Here is a 21,478-nt window from a genome sequence, read left to right as displayed (position 1 = left end):
CAGTATGTCCACATCGTCAGTGCTTTGCAAAGTGCAGAGGAGTCTACTGGAATCTTAATCTGAGGGAATGACTATGCGTAATGAAACATGCCCTAACAGATATGATCACTTACTCCGTCATCTCTTCACCTACTGATGAACATTTGGGTTGTTTCCAGTTTGGAATATTACAAATAAAGTTGCTGTGAACATCCATGTACAAATGTTTGTATGGACGTATGCTGCCATTTCTCTTGATTAAATACCTAGGAGTGAAATGGCTGAGTTATATATAAGTTTATGTTTAATTTTTCAAAAAGCTGCAGATTATTTTCCAAGTATTTGTGCCGCTTTATATTTTCACTAGCAAAGTATGAGAATGTCAGCCTATACTTTGCATCTTTTCAAAAAACATGTTCTGCATATTATATATGGGTATATTTCTGGATTCTCTGTTGTTTTTGTTTTTGTTTTCCCCTCACTGATCTAGTTGCCTTTCTTGAGGCCAATACCATGCTGTCATGGATCACTAAGACTTATAATAATTCTTAAAATCAGATAAAATTAAATCTTCCAAATTTATTCTTTTCAAAGTTGTTTTGGTTATTTTAGGAACTTTGCTTTGCTTTGTTAATTTTAGAATCACTTTTTTTTCTATAACTTTTCTATACAAAAGAGCCTGTTGGAATTTGATTAGGTTTGTGTTGAATCTATAGATAGAAATGATGTCTTTCCATATTAAGTCTTCTAACACACAAACATGATATACTGTGATATCTGTCTCCTTTAATTCTCTCTGTGATATTTTGAAGTTGTTAATGTACAGGTCTTTAGTAATTTTGTAAAGTTCATAATTTTTTTTTTATCCTCACCTGAGGACATTTTTCCATTTTTTGTTCAGGCAGAGTGGGAGGGAGAGAGAGGAACAGAGAGAGAGAGAGAAACATCGACGTGAAAGGGACACATCGAATGGTTGCCACCCGCACAACCAACCAGGGCCGGGGACAAACTGCAACCGAGGTATGCGCCCTTAGTGGGAACCGAACCCGGGTCTCTCGGGACCTCAGGCAGATGCTCTAACCGCTGAACCAAACTGGCTAGGGCAGGTTCATATTTTTAATGCTAATGTACATGGGTATATTTTTTTTATATCTGGTTTTTTAATTCTTTTTTTTTTTTTTTATTTTAGAGAGAGGAAGTGAGAGGGAGAGAGAGAGAGAGAAACATTGATGAGAGAGAACACTGACTGGCCACCTCCTGCATGTCCCCCACTGGGTATCGGGCCCACAACCTGGGCATGTGTCCTGACTAGGAATCGAACCAGAGACCTCTTGGTGCATGGATCGATGTTCATCCACTGAGCCACACTGGCTGGACTACGTGGGTATTTTTTATTTCAGTTTTTGGTTTTTCATTACTGGTTTATGAACATCCAATACACATTTTTTTTTAAATCTTGTATCCTGCAACCTTGCTAACATTCACTTACTAGTTTTTGTTTGTTTTTTGTTTTTTAAATCCTCACTCAAGGATATTTTTCCATTGATTTTAAGAGTGGGAAGGAGGGAGGGAGAAAGAGAGGGAGAGAGGGGCAGAGAGAGAAACATCAATGTGAGAGGGACACACCTACTGGATGCCTCCCACAAGACCCCAACCAGGACCGGGGATCAAACTGCAACAGAAGTGCATGCCCTTGACCGGAAACGAACACGTGACTCTTTGGTCTGCGGGCCAATACTCTAACCACTGAGAAAACCAGCCAGGGCCACAATCTAGTTTTATTAGAATTTTTTTTGGCCAAGGTCAGTTTGGCTCAGCGGTTAGAGCGTTGGCCTGCGATCTGGAGAGACCCGGGTTCGGTTCCCGCTGGGGGCACGTACCTCAGCTGCAGTTTGTCCCTGGCCCTGGTTGGGTGCTGTGGGTGGCGACCACTTGATGTGTCCCTTTCACGTCGATTTTTCTCTCTCTTTCTCCCTCCCATTCTATCTGAACAAAATATGAAAAAATGTCCTCGGGTGAGGATAAAAAAAAAAAAAGAATTTTTTTTTTGGTAGAGATTCCTTTGGATCTTCTATGTAAATACACATGTCATTTATGAATAAAGATAGTTTTACTTCACTTCTATCTAACTGGATGCACCTTTTATTTCTTCCACTCAACACTGTACTGGAGGTTCTGGCTAGTGTAGTAAATAAGTCAAGAAAAAGAATAGGCCACCCATATGTCTTGGTTTTGACAATTCCCAATTGAATATTCTTCACTGTGTTCCCAAATAGGAATCAGAATATGTAGTCAAAATGTATTTTAAGTTACAATTCATCTAAAAATAAACGCAAATTTTAGACACCAAGAGTCCAGTAGTAAAGAAAAACGTTAGCATCCATTTATTCCAACTACAGTTGCTCACATACTTGATTAACTAAATAATATTCAGCTTAAATCCAAATCAGTGAAATCTTTAAGTAGTCTTTTTTTTTTATCCTCACCCGAGGTCATTTTTCCATTTTTTGTTCAGATAGACTGGGAGGGAGAGGAAGAGAGAGAGAGAGAGAAACATCAATGTGAAAGGGACACATCGAGTGGCTGCCTCACGCATGACCCAACCAGGACCGGGGACAAACTGCAACCGAGGTACGTGCCCTTAGCGGGAACTGAACCCGGGTCTCTCTGGACTGTAGGCCAATGCTCTAACCGCTGAGCAAAACCGGCCAGGGCTAAGTACTCTACTTTTTTGAAAATTGACCTGATACAAATGGTATTAGGAATTTACACTCAAAATAAATTTCTGAGAAATACTTCCATTCTTCCTATTTGTATTATTGAGCAATGGTAGTTGATGTTATCGTAAGTGAAGCACTATAGAACCCTAAAAAATGTAAGAAATGATAAAAAAGAAGACTGGTATAGCTACATTTTGAAAACTGATACTCCATTTCATATATATGATATAATTCTCTTTGGATTAGAACCAAGAAATTTAACTGCAAAACTTATCATAAAACTTGTTTTGGACCTGGCCGGTGTGGCTCAGTGGGTGAGTGTCGACCCATGCACCAAGAGGTTGCCGGTTTAATTCCCGGTTAGGACCCAGGCCCAGGTTGTGGGCCTGATTCCCAGTGCGGGGCATGCAGGAGGCGGCCAATCGCTGTTCTCTCTCATCGATGTTTCCATCTCTCTCTCCCTCTCCTTTCTTCTCTCCCTAAAATCAATAAAGAAAAAAAAAACTTGTTTTGGGTTTAGTTATTACAAAACTAATTCATATTCATGGGCAAAAACATTTATATCAAAATGATGAAGTAAAAAAATTCTTCTCCTTCTCATCTTGTACCCAGAAAACCATTATTAAGTACCGTCTGATCTTTTGGTGTATATGCAATCATATTTGCATGCAGCCTTTCAATTCTTTTCATATTAACAGACTATTTTACATCTTGAGATGGTTTCAAAATTAGAGTAGACCCCATTTGTAACATATACAAAAAAAATCATGCTTTTTAGGAGTTATAACATGATTTAATAATGTGATTTGTACAATTTATGAAATATCTTAACATGTGCTATATCACATTTCAAAGAATATCTCTCTTTATGAACAAATATACTGATTTAAATATTTCAAATATCACTCAAATGTTATTTGAATTCTTTCAAAAATTATAATTGCCCTCACCAGTTAGAGCATCGGCCAGCACATTGAAAGGTCTTGGGTTCGATTTCCAGCCAAGGGCACGTACCTGGGTTGCAGATTCAATCCCCAATTCTGGTCTGGGTGCATGTGGGAGTTAACCAATAGATGTGTCTCTCTCACGCTGATGTTTCTCTCAATATATCTGTTGCTCCCTCGCTCAATCCCCCTCCCTCCTTCCCTTCCACTCTCTCTAAAAATCAATAGAAAAATATCCTCAGGTGAGGATTAACAACCCAAAAACCCTAATTATTACTAATTTAAATTATGAAAGTTCTGGGACTCATAACTGTTGAATGAATGACAACTATTAATGATGGCATTATGTTACAAAAACCCTGCCCTGGCCAGTTTGACACAGCCTTTAGAGTGTCGGCCCACAGACCAGACAGTCCCGGGTTCGGTTCCTGCTAAGGGCACATATGTTGGTTGCAGTTTGTCCCAGGCCTTGTTGGGGTTTTGTGGGTGGCGACCAGTCAATGTGTCTCTGTCACGATGATGTTTCTGTCTCTTCCTCCCTCCCTCCCACTCTATCTGAAGATAAATGCAAAAATGTCCTCGGGTGAGGATTAAAAACAACAACAACAACAAAAAACACTAGTAGTTTTCAAATGTTATCAATGATCTCACTGAAAACGGAATGCTATCACATAAATAGTGATTTCTAATTTTATTTTTTGAAAGGTGTAATAGGTACTAAGGTGCCCCCTAGGTTAAGCCATGGATTCCGGAACCAGCAGAAACTTGGCAATTAACTAATGGACTAGCGATGACACCTTCTCTGACTTTGCTCTTCCATATTAACTATTTACGGTGAGTGCATTTAATTTTGAACCCCTATCATTGTCTACTTGTCTAGTCAACTGATAACTTGTTAATATTATATTCCTCTCCAATATAAAATTAATATCTTATGCCATAAGATTTTAAATGATGTAAAATTTTGACTGTTGAAGTTTAAGAATTTACATGATATTTAGCTTATCATCTGTAGCAATACAGAAAAGTGGTCATGTGCAATGGCTATACAACTAAGTCTGAATGTTGATTGCAATTCACTAGCTATGTATGTAACAAACAGCAAGCATTAGTTCCTCTGTGCCAACATCTCTTCTGTAGAACAGAATAAAGAGCGCTGTTGTGAGAGTTCAAAATGTTAATACAACAGTGTCTGATAAACAGGGAGCACTTACTTGAGAAAAATATTAAAATAAAAAAAAACATTCTTACTAGAATGGTATGGTTTATTTTAAACACACTTGATTTGTTATACCACTTCCACAAAACACTCATAAACAAAACACAAGAACAAACCAACAAAACAGAAGCCTATTCATTTGCTTAAATGAGTAAACAAATGTTTAATAAATGCTCTGCGGGGAATATAAAACAAGTCAGATTTACTCATCTTGAAGAAGGTATGAGAGAGCTAGAGAGAGATAATATACACATAGCAGCATTGATAAAACCCTACAGATATTCTAAATTGATATATTTAAGTGTTAAGAACAAAATAATTACCAGAATGGAAAGTTCTGTGAAGACAGTCATACTGAAAAAATGAAATTTTGAGCAGGTCCTTTAACAGGGTCTAGGTTGAGAAGACAGCAGCAAGGCAACAATGTGAGAATTAGCACCTATCAAATAGGTGTGGAGACTGGAGCGAGAACGTAAACCTGGAAAGCGACAAGGACTAACAGCGCCTCGATAACTTGAGAGCCTGGATCTTATGCCTCTGAAACAACTCTGTCTATATAACTCTTGGACAGTTACATCTAAAAACAGTATTTTCTCTGGAAGCCTTTTCTTGGACACCTGTGCTGAAAATATTTTTCAAGAGAAGTCTCAAAGCAGAGAGAATTGAGTAGCTGAAAGGGACTATGATAGATAGGAAAGGGGGTTGAACTGACCGTTGGATAAATGAATGGGCTGGGAAGGGTACTGGGTAGAAATTGTAGGGGGAGACGTAGAGATGGTGGCTTAACGGAGGCAAAAGAACTAAGTTACATATAAAGGAAATTCAAAATCATTATTTCTACAACAGAGTTCTTATGTATTTCAACCACAAACAACAATCTTGCTTTCCCAGCCCAATGAGGTGTTCCGTATTTGTAACATCGAACAATGCCCCTAGAACTGTTACTACAGTGGTGCATTCACTACCTTGCTGAGAATACTCTCGCAAACTCAGGTAAGATATAACAGTAAAATAATAAGATAGAATAAAAATAATACATACTTCAGACATAAAATATCTCAAAAGATAATTGGTTTTTGGTTGTACCCCAACATCACTTTATGCCTAACACTGTTGATTATGGTGTATTTGTTGAAACCTACTTCCTAAATTTCTAAGCTATAATCTCTCTAACTTGATTCATTTCTATCTTCAGAATTTTTAGCATGAAATTCTTAGGCTGATGCCTCCAATAGAATGCTGGTAGAACAACCACTCACAGTCCTATTCATATTGTTAAAATAACAGATTTAAAAATTTTTTCTTTATTTTTTAGAGAGAGAGGAAAGAGAGGGAGAGAGAGATAGAAACATTGATGAGGTAGAACATCGACTGGCCGCCTCCTGCATGCCTCCCACTGGGGATTTGGCCTACAATATGGGCATGTGCCCTGACCAGGAATCAAACCAGCGACCTCTTGGTGCATGGGTCAACGTTCCACCACTGAGCAACACCGGCTGGGCAAAATAACAGATTTATTGAGATATAATTAACATACTATAAAATTCACCTTTTAAAAATACACAATTTTGCCCTGGCCGGTTTGGCTCAGCGGTTAGAGCGTCGGCCTGCGGTACAGAGAGACCCGGGTTCGGTTCCCGCTAAGGGCACGTACCTCGGTTGCAGTTTGTCCCCGGCCCTGGTTGGTCGTGCGGGTGGCAGCCACTCGATGTGTCCCTTCACATCGATGTTTCTCTCTCTCTCTCTTCCTCTCTCTCCCTCCCGCTCTATCTGAACAAAAAATAGAAAAATGTCCTCAGGTGAGGATGAAAAATAAAATAAAAAAAAATAAAAAAAATAAAAAAAAAATAAATAAATAAAAATACACAATTTAATGGTTTCTATCATGTGCACAGAACTGTGCAACCATCACCTTTAACTTTAAAACATTTTCATCACGCCCCAAAGAAACCCCATACCCATTAGCACTCCCTCTCCACTCTCCTCTCCCCACAACCACTAGTAACTACTAATCTACTTTCTGTCACTAAGAATTTGCTGAGTCGGAACATTTTATATGAACGGAATCATACTATATGTGGTCTTCTGTGACTTTTTCATTTAGCATAATGTTCTCAAAGCTCATCCATGAACTTTATAATTGTAGCATGTAACAGTACTTCATTCCTTTTTATGGCTGAATAATATAGTCCATATCTCACACACTCTCTATACACATATTCCTTTTCATGGCTAAATAATATTCCATTTTATACATATACACATTTTGTTTATCCATTCATCACTTGACAAAACATTTAGGTTGTTTCCACTTTTTGGCTATCCTTTTCATTTCTCCCCCATTCCTTTTAGTTTTCATCCTAATTTCCTGTTTCTGACCTAAACAGGAAATTAATAATGTTATTACTAGCCTCTATTTTAACAAATGCCTTGAAGTTTTCAATAGTATAGATTCCCCTTCGAATTCACTGTTCTAAGCAGAACTTCTCCCTTCCAAATGATAGCAGAGGTCACCTTGAGATGTGTCTTATCACTGTGAAGTTTCAGTAACATAATGAGGATTCAAGTGTTTAATCAAAGTTATATATGCAGAGGGACTATTCTAAGGAATTTTCTACCATCTCACATCCAGGATTTAATTAAGAACTTTTCAGATGGTATCATCTTTTTGAGCTTCTCGTTTTTGGACCATAAATTCCTAAAGGGAGAGATCAAGACACCCATTTGTTCTGTGTAATATTAATACAGTTCAAAGAAAACATTTGAGCCTTTAATACTAGCTGAAAATACAAGTATTAATAATATTTAACATTTACAGAGTGGTTAGCATGTATCAGACACTGCTAAATGCTTTACACGAATCACATTTCATCTTCACTACAGCTTTATGAAATACATACTCTTCATTTTCTGGATGGGAAAACAGACTCAGAGAGATTAAGAAACTTGCCAAAGGTCACAGAGATAGATAAAGGGAAAGTCTAAGATTGAAGAGTGTCAGATTGTTGCCTTAATATTGACCAGTACACATTACTGCTAGTGTTTAGATTAACCAAATACATTGAAAGTTACATTCATATACATATACACTCAGAACATTGCTTCTTTTACTAACTATAACAAGACTTTGGAGCAAAAAGTAAGAAGGTGACAGTTTATATTGAAGTTTGATGCCCCCCACTCCCCTTCCACCCATTATCCTGAAGGGTTTAAGCAGAGATATAAGGTCAGACTTATATTTTAAAGGAATGACCACTTGATAGAGAATGAACTTGAAGGGGGACAAAACTGGAGCCAGGGAAATGAAAGGCATCCACGCAGAAGTGAATGCAGGTCTAAGGCAATGGCAGAAGGAAAAAAAAAGGAGTAGACAAATTTAACAACCATATTCGGTAAAATCAGATAACCTTGTCAAATGACTGTATGCGAGGGAAAAGTAACTCAAGAGAGAACTCCATCAACAGTGCCTTCAGGACTTTAGCTTAATTAGAACCAGTGCCACTAACTGAGATAAAGGAATAGGCTTAAAGAAATAGCTGATTAGTTTGGTATTGGACATGCTGAGTCTGAGATGACTTGGGATTTTCAGGTGGAGATCTTAAGCAGGCAATTGGTAACATAAGATAAGCTCAGAAGAGAAATTCAGGTGGAAATAAAAATGTAGACGTCATTACCAAATACCATTGGGAGCCATCTATCATCAAAGTAGATGAAATCATGCAGGGAGAATATGATGAATAATATCAGAATTAGAACATAACCCACATATGAGGGAATGTTTTTGGGGTGATACTACATTTTGACTGTGATGGTGATTACATGACTTTATGTGTTTGTCAAAATTCACAGAAGCAAATGCTAAAAAGTGTGAATTTTACTGCATAAAAATTATACTCAAACTTTGGCTAGTTTGGCTCAGCAATTAGAACGTTGGCCCTCAGATCAATAAGTCTCGGGTTTGATTCCAGTCAAGGGCATGTACCTCGGTTGCAGTTCGTCCCCGGCCCTGATTGGGGTCGTGTGGGAGGCAGCCAGTCAGTGTGTCTCTCTCATGTCATTGTTTCTCTCCCTCCCTCCCACTCTATCAGAAAATAAACAGAAAAATATCCTCCATGAGGATTTAAAAAAAAATTATACTCAATAGTTCTAACTGAAAAAGAAAAAGAGAAAAGAGCAATCAATAGTGTTAAATGCAATAAATAAGCTAAAATGTACGGCCAATGCAATCCTGCTGAGGGAAGTTCAACCAACTAGCATGTGGGGCGCATAAATCAGATAATACTAGTTGAACAGTAAACACAGTAGAAGCAGGAATGGCAGACTCTTCTTGAGAAGTATGCATGAAAAGAGGTAGAGCGAGTTTAGCACATTTACAATGAGAAGTACGTGGAGAGGCAGTGTGTGTATATACGTATGTGAGTCTGTATAAGACTGCAAGGGCAACTAATAGACACTGATGAAAGTTTGGATAAAGGCCAGTGTGTAGACTGAACAGAATCTTGAAAATGGCATTCTCAGTACACTCAATTTTCTTAACAAATTAATGACACAATGCCATCTGCTGAGGGAAAGGAGGGTTGGGTTGAGTACAGGATTTTACAACAGGAAGGTCATAAAAGGAATGGGGGGGTGTGTGTGTATGAATTTGTAGAGGCACTTACATTCACAGTGGTATGATCTTGTCCAGTAGTGCTCTGCCTACTGGAATTTAAGGATAGAGAAGATAGGGTATAGTACTATTTCTCAAAAGGAAAGAGGTGTGAAAAAAATCACAGATTTTCGTAAGAGTGGCTCAGATACACATCCTCCTCAATCTCTGCTCACGTCTCATTTTCTATTGAGGCCTACACTTCTCATCTTGTTATTTAAATACCATAACCTGCTGCACCACCCAGGATTCCTTTCCCTACTTGACTTTCTAAGATCCAACTAGAGCAGGGATTTTTGGATTCTTCACTGATAAATCTCAAGTCCCCAGAACAAGAACAGCACCCAGACCCTCATTAACTATTTATGGTTGAAACAGGGAGACTTTCACATCTCCCTTAGAACCTGGGTCACATGCATAAATGTATAATCCCTAAATCCTGAAAATGTTAAAAGAACTTTATAGCAATGTGGAAATCATGTTAGAAAGAATAATATAAATGTGAGGTAAAGGCATTTTTCGGTTGTAACTCTTCCTGTGAACCTGAGAAACCCAAATAACTATTCCTTGGCTTATTTTTGTTATCAGCAAAATAGGAATAATTAAACTCCAGGAATAATTGCTTCAATAATAAAATTAATGCTTGAGATGTCCGAAGAAAGCTGTGTAAACAAAGTAAGGTGACTTTATTACAGTTGTAACTAAATTACTAAGTACTATATTTTTTAATTTCTCACCTGAGGATATTTTTCTACTTATTATCAGTGGGAGGGAAAGAGAGACAGAAAGAGAGACAGAAAGATCGATGTGATAGAGCCACATCCACTGGTTGCTTCCCACATGACCCGACCAGGACCAGGGATGAACCGCAACTGAGGTACGTGCCCTTGGCCAGAACTGAACTTGCGACTCATTGGTCTGTAGGCTGGTGCTCTAACTGTTGAGCGAAAACGGCCAGGGCCTAAGTACTATTAATACAGCAATAGACAAGACATATATTGAAGGAAATGCATTTTAAAGATTTTTCTGTATTAGTGGGGAAAATTACTTTGTCAAAGGTATTGGATACAGTCCTCAAGACTACTGTGTGCAAGGTCAAGATGGATACTGGACAAAGGGAAAGCTTTTAACAAGACAAGGTTTTCCTGAAAAGAGTTCCTTTTTGCCTGAAATAATAGCATTTCCCTAAACTGTCTGGATTACCCTGTCTGGAAGCAGGTAAATCTGGGGAAAAGAGGAGAAAATTCTGAACAAAGAATCGATGTCTATTCATGGAGCTGTGCATGACTAAGTTCATTAATATGCACTGAATGAAACTTTGGGGCTCATGTTGCAAAGGAATGAACTATTGTAAACAGTGGGTAAGTGTATATCACATGAAGAGGCAAGAAGGAACATTGCAAAGTGTTTGCCAGAAGGCTTGGCACCTGAGCCAATAGTAAGCTCAACCATCAGGTGTTTGGGCTCATTTTGTAGCATATGAAAGGCAGAATGTGACCCAGCACCATTATTTTCCAGAGAATGCTTAAGATTTTACTGTGGAAGGTAACAAAAAGGTAGGAAGGAATGACATGGCAGAAATGTACTTTTAAGGCAGCTTTATTGAAAATATTTTTACAAATAAGACGGGGAAAACCAGTAATTTTAATTTACTTATTCCCAAGGATCACTCAGACTCAAGCCTCTGAAAAAGGGAACTGAAGAATTCTTGCTTTAAGGATTGTTTTGCTGGTTTTGATAGATGATGTGGAACCAGGAATATTAAAGAAGTCCTGTTCCAAAGGTTCCAGAACATATTTATCCAGATGAATATGAGAAGTTAAATTATAAGGGTGTACATTAGGAGAGGGATGACGCTTGTGACTCACTCAAACCATTGGTGATCTATTTTTGACCCCAGCAACTTAATCTTCTAAGGATATTTCAAATACTTCTCAGGTGTAGTTTAGTGAAGGCAAGAATAAATGTCAAATTCCCTATTCCTGCTGCTGACCTTCAAGTCATGGTTTTAAAAATTAGTCTTTTTCAGGTTAGTCTAACCAAACTGAAAGATTTTTATTTTTCTGGTTTTATGCTCACTTACATTTTATTCTTTTTAAAGTACTTTCAATATTCTTACTGGAGAGAAGAAACCAAAGGTTATTATTAAAACTTTTTTTCCTGAATTAAGGTATGTTCCTTTTATACTAAAGTAAAAGGAAACCAAAAGAGAGTATTTTATTAATATCACTCAAAGCATACAATCATATCTCCATTCAAGAAATAAATCTGTCATTCTGTAACCCACAGAATCTGGAAACCAGCCCTCAACCGTAGCTGAGCTTACAAGATTATGAGAGAAACTCCTGGAAGCCATAAAAACAAGATCAGTTGCTACTACTGCTACAGCCACTACATACACTACTGGGACGTGGGATGCTGTGTCAGTCCCTATAACTAAGCACTTAAAAAATTTTTTTTTAAATCCTCACCCGAGGACATTTTCCCATTTTTTGTTCAGATAGAGTAGGAGAAAGATAGAGGAAGAGAGAGAGAAACATCGATGTGAAAGGGACACACTGAGTGGCTGTCACCCTCACAACCCCAACCAGGGCTGGGAACAAATTGCAACCGAGGTATGTGCCCTTAGCAGGAACTGAACCCGGGTTTCTCTGGACCACAGGCTGATGCTCTAACACTGAGCAGAACTGGCATGGGCAGGACTTTACATTTTAACATCCATGTGGGAGATAGGAGATCTTGAATCCCTACAAATTGAAAGAGTTGAAATTGAGATTCTCACATAAAGCTCCAAGGCTCCTAAAAGAGTGACGCAGCCCTAGTGGAAAGGTAGCTAAAACAATAAAACAGAACAAAATAAACTAATGAACCAACACAGAGTAATGACAAGGAAGAATGTTTGGTATCAGCTAGGTAGAGAGGGACTGTGTCATCCTGAAAAATAGTATCCACAGGGTATGTCTTCACACTTTGTTTATGGTATAAAAGGAAATTAGGCCCTGGGTGGTGTGGGTCAGTTGGTTGGGTAATGTCCCATGCATTGAAGGTTGCTGGTTTGATTCCCAGTCAGAACACATGCCCAGGTTGAGGGTTCAGTCTCTGGTTGGGGTACGTATGAGAAGCAACCGATCAATGTTTCTCTCTCAGACTGATGATGTTTCTCCCCCACCACCCGCCATTCCCCTCTCTCTAAAATCAACAATAATAATAATAATAAATTACAACAACTGCATTTTATTTTTAAAAAACAGAAGGGGAAAATAGGAGATTTGGGACATTAAACTCAGATTAAGTTCCAAGACATGTGGTAAATAAAGTAAACACCAACCTGCTTTGAGCTAATTTGCCATCAATCTACATCCAGGAAAATTTAGCTGAGGATGGGTTCATAAAATAAATTTATAAAATATACAAAGAAACAATGCACTATGAGCAAGAGACAGAAGATAAAATAGAAAGATTACAAACCTCTCCGCCAAAATAATTTCAAATAATTTTATATCAAACAGATAATAAAAAACAAAAGAAAAAGAAAAATAGCAATTTTAAAAGTTGAAAAGTTCCTGTTCAGGAAATTGTACAAAATGAATTCCTAGATGATGAGTGAGGATGATTTTTCCACAAGTTCTGAAACTCTTTTTTTATTCCCCACCAAATATACACAGAAATCATAATACGACTTCCTAAGACTTAAAAAAATCATCCAATTAATATAGATTTTTGCACACTGAATTGTTGCAGTGATTGTATGAATCAAGCAATCAAAAGTCTGGCCGATCTCTGAGGCCTTTCAGAACATGTGAAAGATAAACACAAACAGTTCTCATTTTACAGGGCTTACTCTTCAACACCCAAGCATCCAGAACTGCTGCATTTTGCTCCAGTCAGAAATATGATCAAGAAAGTGTTTTCCAGAAAAAGAGGAAGGACCACATCCCTGATGTCTATCTTTAATTACTGCTTTAAATAGGTATTTCTGTACCAACTAATGTGTATTTTTATGTATCATACCTGTGAAAAGAAAATTATTTCTGAAGTCAACTTTAAAGTGCTTCATCCTCAGGTGAGACAGTAAGAACTGCTCTCAAAATCAGAAACAACAGATTGGTATCTAAACTAAATTGTTATGATTTAATAACCTCTCAAAATAAGTAAGATACGGTTAAAGAGTAAGTGGTAAAGATTGTAGTCATTAACAATATGACAATTCAAGGTGGACATATCTAAAAGAATGATAATTTAAATTTTCATTGCTAATTTTTGTGGCAATAACATTAAAGATATTTATACAGAAACAAGAGAGTCGGGAATGTTTCTGGTAGCTTTCTAATTTTAAAAAAAAGCTCGAGTTTCATGGGTTCTTGAAGTTCATTTACTTAGGATTTTGAACAGTGTTAAGATACAAAGGGAAATTACAGAATTTCCAGTTTCTTTACAGCACATAAGTTAAAAACTCATGAAAACAGAAAAATGCCAAGACAGTTTACTTTCTAACATCAATAACCTCTACCTCAACCTTAATCAAGCAAAAGATATTTTTTTCTTTTCTAGCTATCCTCTGGTTTACAATGAAGAATCTATCCAGTCTCTCACTAAGGTGCTGGGGGTATTACTAATTCTAAGAGTATTGCATTTCAAAAAAAAGAGTACCATAGTATGAAGACCCAAGTCTGTTTGTCCATTTATCCCTGGGCACCGCCTTGCACTATCAGGCCACAAAAAGTCTGACAACTGCTTATCAGAAGAATGAGTGTCTGAGCTGAGTGGATGAGTTTGGTACAGCCTTGCTTTACACTTATTTCAGTTCTGCAGAGTGGTTTGTATCTTTGACTTGTATTCCATATGGTTGCTTTATTTTTCTTTCTGTTGTTTAATTAAAATTTGATGTTTATTTAAAATTTGTTCTCACTAGCTTCTCCTATTTGTGGAACTGACCTGTCACTAGTTGTTAAATGACAACTCACAGGTGGGTGTAAAGAAAACAATGATCAAACGAATCACTGTTCTCTAACAAACCAGTGTTCTTTGGGGTACAATCACCTGTAGTCACACCAAAACCAAGATTGTCTTTTCAAAGAGTGACTGACAAAAAAGCTGCAGGTCATCACCCTACTAAGGAAGAAGGCTCCTGAAATAGTGATAACACTATGAATACTAATGCCAATGGAAGCCAGTCTGTTGAGCAAACAGGTGACTTACAAACATTTATGGTAAGTTTCTACCTGTCCTAACTGCCTTGCACTGTTTGCTTTGCTGCTATGGTCGATTGTGTTGAACTAGATGTTCTATTGTTCCAAGAAACCAGAAACCTTCCACACACATTCAGGAAGAAATGGCCTCAAACACTGAGCTGGGTGGGAAAGCCATATCTCAAAAGTAGGGATCAGGGTTTTGATTTGTCCAACGACCCTATTAGAGAGCTAAAAATAGAAAACAAATACTGAGGACGTTGGTGACTAAACCTCCCCAGTACATATCTGGATCAACTGTCAAATTGTGTAACTTGATCTGACAGGCATACAGAGAGCAAATTATATAGCACAGGGCAATGTTGCAGAACATGGACTATGATAACTTGTTACAAGCCATATTCTTATGTGCTAATGACTTTAGAGTAACTGATAAGCCTCAGATAACTTTTGATTAAAAGTATAAAAATATAATGATTATTTCCTAAGATTCTAGGTGATGCTACATTAAAAAGGAATAATTTTGAATTGGGAAGAATACATTGATAACATTAATGATAAAATAGCATGATAATTACAGGAGAAGAGAAAAATGTTTAAAAGATAATATGGAACTTATCTGCAAGTCAATCAAAGAGGGCACTTTTATTTTTCAGAACCAGTCATAACCTTTGACGCTCTGACTGCTACTTTCCTAAATCCAGGACTGAAGAGGTGTGACATAGAGGAGTCCCTTTGAATTTAATATGGAATGGGTTTTAAAATTCTGAGAAGACAAGATTAGGGACTATAAACCATGCTAGTTTTAATTGGTTTGCAGCCCCAAAGCAACAAAATTAACCACTGAGTAACTGATTCATATGAATGAGGCAAAAAATAAAAATAAAACAAGAAACACATGTACAGTGAGTGACATATACCTTGGAGGCATTTTGTATATTTGAAATTTCATTTGCATTTTTAGACAATGGAGCAAGCAACTCTTTTGCAGGCTGCACTAAAACATAAATACACCATTGAAGAAATCAGATTAGGAATTTCAGCATTCATTTGATGTTTCTGGAAGTCAAGGAAAGTAGCCAATTAAAAAATAACTCAAATACTGCTTTTTTTTTTTTTTTTTTTTCATGTTCAGCAAGCATATAATTAATTGCAGAATACCTTACCTGGGACTGGGCTCTTTCTTGAACTTAAGTTCTGAGACTCCACAATCTCTTCTGTTTGCCCGTCTGCTTCTACCTCTATTTTGTTCTGAATCTCTTTTGCATCTTCACCAAGGCAAGTTCTTATGCTCTCATTCTCTTCTAAGACTCTCTGGACTGCAGTGGGAGCACCAGCAGCACTAATATCAGTGGCAGCAGCAGGAACAATGACTGGTGCAGGAGGAGAAGCTGGAGGAGTTGGAGGAGATGGAGAAAAGGAAAGAACTGTGGGAGGGGTGATGGGAGCTGAAACACACTCCACTTTCATTTCTTCTGGAGGATTTTCCAGAATCTCCAATTCAAGAGTCAATGGCAACACCTCCTGTTTTACCAATTCCACAATGCTCTCTGTGGCTGGTAATTTTTCACTAACTCCATTCATTTCATTAATTAGGTTAGTACTAGAAATCAGTGGAATATCATTAGGTGCTACACTACAAGATTTCTTGCATATATCATCATCAATTATATCTGTTTGTGAAGGATCTGATGTTTCTGTGCAAGATGTGGGGCTTGGTATAGAAACTGCGTCTTCTTTTGAGGAGGAGAGGTCACATCTGTCATCTGGAGCAGTGGTGAATATTGGCTGGCTACTAAGAGCAGCAGAGGTGGGGGAAGCAACTGTACTTCGAGCAATTGGACAAACAACAGTTGGTGATGGAGGCAGAGGAAGCTCTGGTATGGACTCTACCGCAGAAGTCTCAGACATCTGGCCCACTTGTTCTTTCTTCTCCCCACTAAGTACTAGCCTAAGCACTGGGGAAGGAGCCTTGAACACTGGATCTGGTTTTGGCTTCTCCTCTGGGAAAGAAAGAGAAAAAGAGTTTAAAGAATAATTCTTGGATCAGAGATTATTTTGCTTTATTTTGGGCCAATTCTTTTCATCTCTTACCCTAAATCATAGGTAGCAGGAGAAAGACCAAAATATTAGACATCTGCCACTTCAAAAACACTGTGAAATTTTTTTCTAGTTACACCCATTATTACACGGTCTCCAATACATATATGGTTAATTTTGGGGAAAGATAAGGAATCAATTCACCAAATAATTATTATGTCAAGAGTACAATGAAAAAGCTCATCAAAACTGAAGCTAAACCAGTCTTGGAAGGGGAGTGGGGCTTTTCTTTAAGGTAGAGATACCTTCCATCTCAACTGTATCTTGTTCCCTATAGCAATTTTTTCTATCAAGAATATACTATAGTGGCAGGACAGTTCAAGGGCAAACAGAGATTAATTATAGACTAACATTTTTATTCTATATATTTCTACACTTTGGGGAATTTTTATAAAGAACATGTATTGTTCATTTATCATCAATGGAATTTATTATCAGTAAAATCGAGTTCCTCAACATAAAACTTCATTTAGAAATTAACTTTCACTTTTCAAAAGAGGTATATAAACAGAAACATTAAAGGTATAAAATTGGAAATTTAGTCTTGTGTCTTCATTGTAAAAATAAATTATTTAAGGAGAAAAGAAAGTTAATATTCAGATAATCAAGTCCAATAAAAAAAGAACATTTATGTATGAAACATTTGAGAATATGTAAAATGTGTCTTTGTATAGACACATAAAGAATAGCAAGAGAGAAATAAATTGATAATTATAATAAAGGTACCAGAAAATGTAAGAAACACTAATTCATGAAACTTTCCATCTTTGAAAAGTCTAGGTAAACGGATCATGTGATTCATCCTTGTGGGGATGAAACCAAAGGAGATTCAGATTTTTTCCTAATCTTGTGCTTCCTTAGCACAATAAATAGGCTCCAGTAGAAAATCAGATAAACAAGAGTATGTTCATCAAATGCAAACAAAAATTTTAAGCATTACTAAAATACAATCTAGACTGAAAAGGACTTTACTTTCTCTGTCAGAAATCTTTAGGCATCAAAGAAAATAAGTCTTTGCAATAAACTGTAGTGAACTAAGTCTGTCAAAGAAAATATGCTCTGTTAATCAGATAAACAGACGGTAAATGTTACCAAGGAGCTGTAAAAGGCTAGTTTATTCACTGCAATTACTTTTACTGAACTTAAAATAAACTATAATTTATGGGCACAAAGGTCAGTGCTTCTTAAATTTAACTCCGCCTATTTATTGTTGTGGAGAAATAAGATCAATAGGCTCTCACTGCCAAAATCCTCAGACAAAGTTGCCAAGGAAAGAAACAAAAATATTTAGAAGAAATATATCTTTTAGCCCCGGCCGATTTGGCTCAGTGGTTAGAGCGTCAGCCCGTGGACAGGAGAGTCTTGGGTTTGGTTCCTGCTAAGGGCACATACCTCGGTTGCAGTTTGTCCCCGGACCAGGTTGGGGTTGTGTGGGTGGCAACCACTCTATGTGTCTCTCTCACATTGATGTTTCTCTCCTCTCCGTCCCTCTCTCCCTCTAGCTCTATCTGAATATAAATGCAAAAATGTCCTCGGGTGAGGATAAAAAAATAATAATAATTTCCAATTCACTGGAGTAACTGCAGATGGGCTAGTTACCCAGATGTCAGGACACCACTGTGAAAGCACCTCAGAACAACACTCTTCATATCTAGATGAAGGGCAGTAAATTACACAGTGGAATAGTAAATTACACAGTGGAAAAAATTAATTCTCACATTAACAATAAGAGTATGTCAATTCAATGATTAATTTCAGGAAATAAAAGTTGTGATACTGCCCTGGCCGGTTTGGCTCAGCGGTTAGAGCGTCGGCCTGCGGTCCTGAGAGGCCCGGGTTCGGTTCCCGCTAAGGGCGCATACCTCGGTTGCAGTTTGTCCCCGGCCCTGGTCGGTCGTGCGGGTGGCAGCCACTCGATGTGTTCCTTTCACATCGATGTTTCTCTCTCTCTCTCTGTTCCTCTCTCTCCCTCCCACTCCATCTGTACAAAAAATGGAAAAATGTCCTCGGGTGAGGATAAAAAAAAAAAAAAAGTTGTGATACTAAAAACAATCAAACAAAAGGAGAACTAGGACTGAAACTTCTATATACACCTGAAAAAACATCTATCATTAATGAAAAACATTAGAAACAAAAAGTTATTTTGAGAGCTCCTTATTCTGACATAAAAGTCCTTTAACTTATTCATTAGAGCTTTAATATAGAGCCCTGGAGGGACTCAGTTGGTTAGAGCATTGTCCTGATAGGCCAAAGTTGTGGGTTCAATCCCTAGACAAGGTACATATAAGGATCAACCAATGAAAGCATAAATAAGTGAAACAACAAATTGATGTTTTTTTCTCTCTCTCTAAAATCAATAAATAAAAATAAGATTTTAAACCTCTAATATAGAAAGCTGAAAAGTATAATACAGATCTAAATAAAGAAAATAGATGTTATTAAGATTATGCTTAGCAGAGCCAAGATAATTTGAAATCTAATATACTGCATTAAACATGTTTATAATATTTGGCCATCTTTAGGAACTTGTGGGAATTCCATTTTTAAGAATTTTTTCTAAGAAAATAATCATGCAAGAGTGAAAAAAGACATATAGTTCTGGAATATTTAAGGCAACACTATAATAGTAAAGAAAAGGAAACAGACTAAATGTGTAACAATGAGAGATTTATTAAAGAAATGAGGGTCCGCCTGCCTGGTGTGGCTCAGCGGTTGAGCATCGACTCACGCACCAAGAGGTCGCAGGTTCAATTCACGGTCAGGGCACATGCCCAGGTTGTGGGCCCAACCCAATCCCCAGTGGGGGGCATGCAGGAGGCGGCCAGTCGATGTTCTCGCTCATCGATGTTTCTCTCTCTCTCTCTCTCTCTCTCCCTCTCTCTAAAAATCAATAAAGAAAAAAAAATTTTAAAGAAAGAAGAAATGAGGGTCTGGCATATCATGGTATATTATTCAATCATTTAAAATAGACTTTTTTTTTTCATGTTTTACAGTCCATTTATTTTTTACATGAGTTTATTGTAAAATAGACTTTTAAAAGAGTATTTAATGATATAGAAAGTTTGTAATAAAAGTTTTTTTTTTTAAAGCAGAGCACAAAACTGTATGTAGAACATATGCCTAATTTGGTAACTTAAAAAAACATATACTACTGCCCTGGCCAGGTGGCTCAGTTGGTTGAGCATCATCCCATGCACCAAAGGTGGCAGGCTCGATTCCCAGTCAGGGGCGTACCTAGGTTTGATTCCATTCCCAGTCGGGGAACATGTGGGAGGTAACCAACTGATGTTTCTCTCTCTCTCTCTCAAATCAATAAACATATCCTCAGGTGAGGATTAAATAAATAAATAAAAATTTAAAAATAAAAAATATTTAATAGTAACATATGCAGATGGGAAAGTCTTGGGCAGTTTATTAACAATGGTTCTGGACAATGAGATAAGAGATATTTTTTCTTTTTCATTATATGTAATAAATACAATGAGTGACATATAGGAAAGAAGAAACAAACTACTCCTTATTCTCATACAGTGGTGGAACCAACTGCCTATTGGTTGTCATGAGTCTCATGTGACTGACAGGGTGCTACTATCATGTAATGAGCACAGACCATGAATACTAAGCATCCTGCAATATGGGGGACAGTTTCATTACACAGAAAACAGTATTGTCCTGAATGCCAGAACAACCCCAACTGAGGTACACTGCTATAAATGACTGAATTACAACAGAATACCATTCACCTAACACCTTACCTACCCAACACCAAATGCTTTCAAAAGGCACTAAGACTGCCCTGGCCAGTTTCGCTCAGCGGTTAGAGCGCCGGCCAGCGAACCAGAGACACCTGGGTTCAGTTCCTGCTAAGGGCAAGTATGTCGGTTGCAGTTTGTCCGCGCCCTGGTTGGGGTCGTGTGGGTGGCAACCAGTCGATGTGTCTCTCTCACATCAATGTTTCTCTCTCTCTCTTCCTCCCTTTCTCTCTCTCACTGTCTGAAAATAAATGCAAAAATGTCCTCACCAATTAAAAAAAAAAAAAAAGCCCTGGCCAGTATTGCTCAGCAGTTAGAGCGTTGGCCTGCGGTCCAGAGAGACCTGGGCTCGGTTCCTGTTAAGGGCGCCTACCTCGGTTGCGGTTTGTCCCTGGTTCTGGTTGGTCATGTGGGTGGCAGCCACTCGATGTGTCCCTTTCACGTGAATGCCCCCACCCCGGAACAAAAAAATGGAAAAATGTCCTTGGGTCAGGATAAAAAAAAAAGGGCACTAGGACTGAAGCACAAAAACCTTTTTATTTGTATTTAATTATCCATGCCATCCTCAATACACTGGGCTGAAATGTACTTTCCCCAAAACAGCAAATAACAATCATTAAAGTGGTGTCTTTATACAGTCAATACCAGCTGAATATTTTAATTCATTCAATAGCCTTTCTCTTTATAAACCGAGTTGAGGTCTTTTCCTGTGTCTTTAGGTCATCACGTAACCACTCTAGCTGTTCATGTCAAAAACCTTGAGAAAACAAGCTTAATAGCAGCTGACATATATTAAATAAGCACTTATTATGTGCCATGAACTGGGTCAGATACCATACATACACACTGTCCTTTAACTCCTACAACTGCCACTGGGGTAAAAATGATTACGTTCATATTTTACAGATGAGAAAACTGAGGGATTTA

At 37.7% G+C, this 21,478-nt stretch overlaps 1 protein-coding gene across 7 annotated transcripts in view; it reads right to left on the bottom strand.

Annotated features, from left to right (window-relative positions):
- EIF4G3 (eukaryotic translation initiation factor 4 gamma 3) overlaps window positions 1-21,478 on the bottom strand; it is a 319,284-nt gene that overhangs the window by 97,374 nt on the left and 200,432 nt on the right. For all 7 annotated transcript variants that reach the window (XM_036256518.1, XM_036256520.1, XM_036256521.1 and 4 more), the window contains one exon: window positions 15,866-16,702. In XM_036256518.1, coding sequence (XP_036112411.1) covers window positions 15,866-16,702 — 837 coding nt within the window. The remainder of the gene's footprint in view (window positions 1-15,865; window positions 16,703-21,478) is intronic.

Source organism: Molossus molossus, unplaced genomic scaffold (assembly GCF_014108415.1).
Source record: "Molossus molossus isolate mMolMol1 unplaced genomic scaffold, mMolMol1.p scaffold_m16_p_12, whole genome shotgun sequence".
Lineage (NCBI taxonomy): Eukaryota > Metazoa > Chordata > Mammalia > Chiroptera > Molossidae > Molossus > Molossus molossus.
Note: the sequence above shows the minus strand (reverse complement) of the source record. Positions and strands in the feature narration are given on the sequence as shown.